This window comes from Octopus bimaculoides, chromosome 4 (genome assembly GCF_001194135.2).
Source record: "Octopus bimaculoides isolate UCB-OBI-ISO-001 chromosome 4, ASM119413v2, whole genome shotgun sequence".
Lineage (NCBI taxonomy): Eukaryota > Metazoa > Mollusca > Cephalopoda > Octopoda > Octopodidae > Octopus > Octopus bimaculoides.
This window is the reverse complement of record NC_068984.1, coordinates 140,684,678-140,690,716: the sequence shown is the minus strand read 5'-3', so window position 1 is coordinate 140,690,716 and position 6,039 is coordinate 140,684,678. Positions and strand designations below refer to the sequence as shown.

The window sequence follows — 6,039 nt, the reverse complement described above, 5'->3', positions numbered from 1 at the left end:
TGTGTGTGTGTGTGTGTGTGTGTGTGTGTGTGTGTGTGTGTGATGTATCCATTCATTTGTAACAGATTGATTTTTATGTATTAAACAACTTTTATGTCTTTTAGTTGTAGCAGAGGAATTGCAGTCAGACATGGGACTCTTCGTTGAATATAGCAACAATATAACAGCTGAACAGGCAAAAAATTTCCGACCGACAACACCTGTGCATAATTTAGGAAATCCTGATGGAAGTCAGTCACCAAGACCTCGCTTGACCACTGGAAATGAACTTACTGAGGGAACAGCAATATATCTTGGAAAACATCGCAACTCAATTGCGAGCGCCACAGATGATGACTTCAGTACAACGGACACTGTCACCTCTAATATATCAATGGGAGAAACGCTTTCACCGAAATCTTTCAAGAATGGGAATCGGCGTAGGCAGAGTATTTCGTCAGAAGGCAGCTTTACCACAGTTGGTATGTCAGAAGATTACAACATAAATGGCGTTCATGACCAGTTGCCAAATGGTGACACACTTAGTGAGGAAACGCGCATGATACCAGAAATTGTAGAAACTGTTGAAACAGGGGCTCCATATGGCATGGAATCATTTGTGCCCGATATGAATCATGTTGTTGAAAATGAGGTGGAAACTCATGAGGTCAATGGAATTGAAGAGGAAATAGTCATGTCGGTTTCTCATGATAATGCTAGCCGGCCAGTGTTGGAAAGTAGTCCCTCGTTAGAACTAAGTAGGTCTTCAAGTGCTGCTGAATTAGCACAGTACATGAACAGTCCTAAAGAGGAACTGGTGTTGACAAAAGAGGATCGGAAATCTTTGGATTATCGTGGCTCCCCAATGATTGAGAATCAGAGGAAACAGGAAGTGAAAGAAGAAAGCAAAAAGTTTTCCCCATCAACTGAGAAGAGGTCTCCAAAGATAAGGCTGGACGGGTACACTCTGTCAATTGACTCCGAGTCAGATACTATTGACTCAGAATCTACTCAAGAAGACAGCATTCCATTAGCTGCTCAAACAAATCTGAAGAAGCAGATTGAACGCTGGCAGAAGCAACTGCAAGAACACCTGAATGATAATAGTGGTTTGTACACGGCACAAGAACAAGAGAAACTCAGAGAGAAGGTTGACCAATGGAACAAACAATTGAAAGAACTCAACGTAGCAGATTCTTCTGGGTTTAGACTGCTTGAACAGAAAGTTATGAAGCAACAGATAGAACTTTGGCAAAGGAAGTTGTCTGCAAAAGAACGCCAAAGTGATGGTGCAAAGAAATACAAAGAACAAGAAATCGAATTTTTGAAGAAACAAGTTCAAGTTTGGAGACAAAAAATTAAAGTCATTGAGAAAAGTTCCAGCCTTTACACTATAGAAGAGAGAGAGGTTCTTCAAGAACAGATTGATCTGTGGCAGAGCCAGCTTGATAAAAAAGGTTCTGACACAGATAGTAGCACCAAAGAACAGAATCTTCTTCGGCACCAAATTGAAGTGTGGAAGAAAAATTTGAAGGATAAGAAATTTGCAGGACATTCTTTCAGTGCCCAAGAACAAGATATCTTGAGAAGACAGCTGATTGTTTGGCAGAAGCAACTTCATTGGTACAAGGATGGAGATCCTTCTAGTCAGAGAGAGATCTTGAAAGAACAAGTGAATGTTTGGCACTCACAACTGCAGGATGTCCAGAGCCACCAAGATAAAGATAGCAAAGTGGAGCAGGACATCTTAGAACAACAAATTGAATTGTGGCAGAATAAGATGAATGAAAAGAATTCTGGAAGTGAAGACCTTGTGATGAAACAAATTGACATCTGGAAGAAACAAACACGAGACAATCAGAACTCTGATAATGATTTCCTGGTGATAGAACAGAAACTTCTTCAAAGAGAAATTCAACTCTGGAATAAAAAGCTGAATGGCATTGATATTGAATCTGAGACTTTCTTGGCTGAAGAAATGGATGTTCTTTGTGATAAAATTGACCTCTATCAGAAGAAGTTACAGAAAAGCAATGAAACCAATTCCACAGTGGAACCTATTGAACAGGACCTTTTAAAGTTACAGGTTGATCTTTGGCAGCAGAAGCTAACAGCCATGCAAGAAAGGAAAGAATCCTTACAGAAATATAATGAAGAGCAACAAAATATTCTAAAGTTTCAGATAGAATTGTGGCAAGATAAACTTGCTCACCAAAATATTGATACTAACTTCAGAGGCACAGAGCTGAAAGGATCAGAGTTGTTAGCTAAAGAGATTGATATTTGGCAGCGGTGGCTTGATGTGAAGAGAGAAAAGAAAGAGACGAGGATAAAATTCAAATCACTTAATGAAGAACTCCAGAAAGATCAAATCCGTCTGTGGCAAGACCATCTTGACATTATCAAGAATAACACATTAGGGTACACTGAGGAAGAACGGGAGATTTTGATGCAGCAAATTGAACTTTGGCAGAGGGGTCTTGTAGAGAACAAAGACAAGAAGATAATTCACCTTGCTGCAGAGCAGGACATTTTAAAGAAGTATATTGATTTGTGGTACACCAAAATGAAACGAAACTCTGACACATCTATTGGAGAGGAGGAGTCTGAGGTGAGAGAACAGATTTCTATTTGGAAAAAACAACTAAAACTGTTTACTGTAGAAGAGACCCCCTTACCACATTCTGTTCAGCAGGATATCCTAAACCAACAAATTATGGTCTGGCAGAAGAAACGAGAAAAGTGCCAGACAGAAAAAGACACTGATGAGCTGGGGAAAATTGAGAGTGAAATTCTTCAGCAACAGATAGAACTTTGGCAAAATGACTTATTAGATTATGAGAAGAGTCAAAATCAAAAAGAAAATGTTCCTCAGAAACAGATAAAATTGTTACAGAGAAAACTCTCTAAAACTGACAAAGATGTCAACCCTGAAATAACTGCTCAGGAAAACGCAATCGTCAACCGTCAAATTGACTTGTATACAAAAATGAGCAGCCTTGATGAGGATTACAATGCTGAGTATATCACGGATGAACAAGAGATTCTGGAAAAACAGATTGATCTTGCACGTCTCAAGTTGTCTCAAACTGATGGCAATTCCTATTATTCAGAAACAGAGTATGACCTTTTGCAGAAACAGGTGAATCTGTGGCACCGCCAACTGATTGCAATCCAGCATCGTTTGAATATTCGAAAGAAATTAGCTGTACAGGAACAAAATTTGCTGAAGGAACAAATATCTTTGTGGGAAGCCAAGTTGAAAACTCACCTTGGTCCTAGTTCTCACACTGAAGAACAGAAAGCTATGCAAGAGCAGTTGGAAATATGGCAGCAACAACTTGAAGATCACAAGACTTCTATATTAAACAAAGGTTCCAATGTTAAAGAAGACCCTCTTGCAGACAAAATGGCTCAGATGCTAAAAAGCCAAGAGGAGATAATTCAAAGTTTCCAAGAGGGCTTGAAACACCTTCCAGAGAATTTGAAGAATCAAGTGAGATCATCACCATCATCTCCTCAGACAAAGGTGCGTTCATCCAAAGGTATATTGCCCCCTCCTCCAGAACTTCCACAAAGACCAGTTTCACCCAAAGAGATTAAACCCCAAATAAAGCCTATTACAAACTTTCCTCCTCCACCAGAGACATTCAGTAACAAATCACAGAAGCAGAAAGAAAACTCAAAAACCAAAAGTTCAAACAATTCAGTTCCACCAGTTCCTCCGAAACCAGGGACCCCTCCACCAAAACTTCCATTTACAGTGAATCTGAAAAAAGTTGGACCACCAAAAGAGAATTCTCCTCCAATAAAAACAGAGGTGAATTTCTTTCGAAAACAAAATGATACAGAAGTTAGTGGTGTTGTCCGAGCTGTTCCTGCTATGGTTGTATTGAAGCCACCCTCAGTAGCGCCAAAACCAAAACGGAAGTTACCAGAACCAGAACTCACACCTCGTGAGCAATTATTAATGGAAATCAAAAATTCAAGCCGGAGTAATCTGAAAGGGGTAAGTTGACAGCCTTGTTACTTTATAGTGTCACTCATACAGAAAACCTAGTTTAATACATGTCAACCTTGTTATTTTGAAGCCTCACTCGATCCCATTGTTTCGTAACTTCACTCAGCTCCATCTAATAGCCTCACTCAACCCCATCATCTTATAACCTCACTCACCCTGGTTTCAGTTTCACTCAGTTCATGTCATTTCATGGTCTCACCCCCATCCCCCACCATATGATCTCGCTCATCATTTGTCATTTTGCGACCCTACTTCTTGATATTCCAGATAAATTTTCTTGTTCAAAGAAATTTTTTTACAGAATTTTTTTTTTTTTCCTATAAGACTTAGATTTTGGATGAGTGGTTATGACAGTCATGCCTTTCTCAAGATGATTATTGTTGTAATTGAAATAACTGTCTACAATCAGGAGTTTGGGACCAAGGGATGGGTTTATCTTGCCTCTGTCACAGGTCAGACTTAATTCAGTAAACCTGTGATGAAAAGCATCTCAACCCCCCCTATCATTTTGCTTATCAGTGACAACAATGTCCAATGTGATCTTCGTTTTTTTAAAACCCCTCAGACCTGGGCCCTTTTGTCTAACTTCGCTCTCCATCAGGCATCCTGAACAAAAAAAATAAATAGTTGCTTATACAGCCCAAGGGTAACAATTGCAGGCAAACTAAACAACAGAATCAGCTGCATCTTCTTTCTCTACATGTTACAATCATTATTACTTTGCCAAGAATCCAGGTATTTTTCGATATTATTATTATTCAGGTCTCTGCCTGGAATCGAACTCGGAATCTTTGGGTTAGTAGCCCGTGCTCTTAACCACTATGCCATATGCCCTGGAGAATAATAATAATAATAATAATAATAATAATAATATCGAAAAATACATTAGGAATGAGAACCCAGGTTCAAAATTTCTCCAAGACACCTGATGAAGGCTGGAGGGTATATCAGCCGAAACGTTGTGTTAACAACAAATAAGATGAGGACAAATATCCGTCAAATGGTAAATAATATTTTGTTGCAAAAATTTATCTGCAATAGATTGGTCATACTTCTACAAATACACAAAATATGTTAATTTTTTTTTTTTATACCATTCCTAATATTTTAATTATAAAAATATACTATGATTTTTTGAAGATCGGATGGCTTGGAGAGTCCATCTGTGTAAAATAGGAACCAAAACAATCTATAGAAACCCTGGTATATCTGTTTGTATGTCTAGTTGTTATTATCAGGCATCATTGTTGTTGATGGCATCCTTACCAGCCATTACTCTTTCATGTTCATGGTTAATCCCTAAACCATTAATATTGGTCTGAAGCCATTAATATTGATCTTTCTCTCTCTCTCACTCCTCTTCAAGAACACTGTATATAAAGATGGCAGTTAATCTAAGGTTTGTAATCTTTCTGTCTCCTGAACCACTCCAAGTCTCTCCCTCTCTCTTATAATTGTTCTATAGTTCCTTTTTCCTCCTCCTTAGATACTCAAGCTTTTGAAATAAAGCAAAGTTTGTCAACCTGGATAAGTTTATATGTCACAGGAAGAAATGGAATTTGACATTTCAGGACATTACCCCCCCCCCTCTCTCTCTCTCTGCCCCAAGTGAGGGAATGACACCAAAATGTCAGATTCTACTTCTCTCTGTGACTTACAAACTATACTTTTATTTCTTTTGCTGACACCAGACACCATGACTAGTTCTCCTTTAGAGTTTTTATCATTTAAAAATAAAGATGAGTCGATACTTGTAGAACCATTCCCTCCCCAGCATATGCACACGCACACACGCACACACACACACACACACACACACACACACACACATATAGATATACATTTATTTACAAACCAAGCCAAACCAGACTGGAACTTGGTGCAGCTTTCCAGCTTGTCAGCATGGAAAACAGACATTAAAGGACAATGCTAAACACACACACACACACACACACACATATATCTACCCACAAGAGTAAACAAGAGAGACAGAGACAGGCAGAAACAAGGAAAATGCCCCTTATATTTGAATACTATGC

The 6,039-nt window shown here is 38.7% G+C and overlaps 1 protein-coding gene across 9 annotated transcripts in view; it reads left to right on the top strand.

The window, feature by feature from the left end:
* The window catches only part of LOC106877933 (uncharacterized), a 229,994-nt gene that overhangs the window by 218,530 nt on the left and 5,425 nt on the right, over positions 1-6,039 (top strand). For 8 of the 9 annotated variants that reach the window (XM_052967535.1, XM_052967537.1, XM_052967534.1 and 5 more), the window contains one exon: positions 105-3,988. In XM_052967535.1, the coding sequence (XP_052823495.1) occupies positions 105-3,988 (3,884 nt within the window). Of the gene's footprint in view, positions 1-104; positions 3,989-5,366; positions 5,400-6,039 lie in introns of all 9 variants that reach the window. The other variant, XM_052967536.1, reaches the window with a different exon arrangement.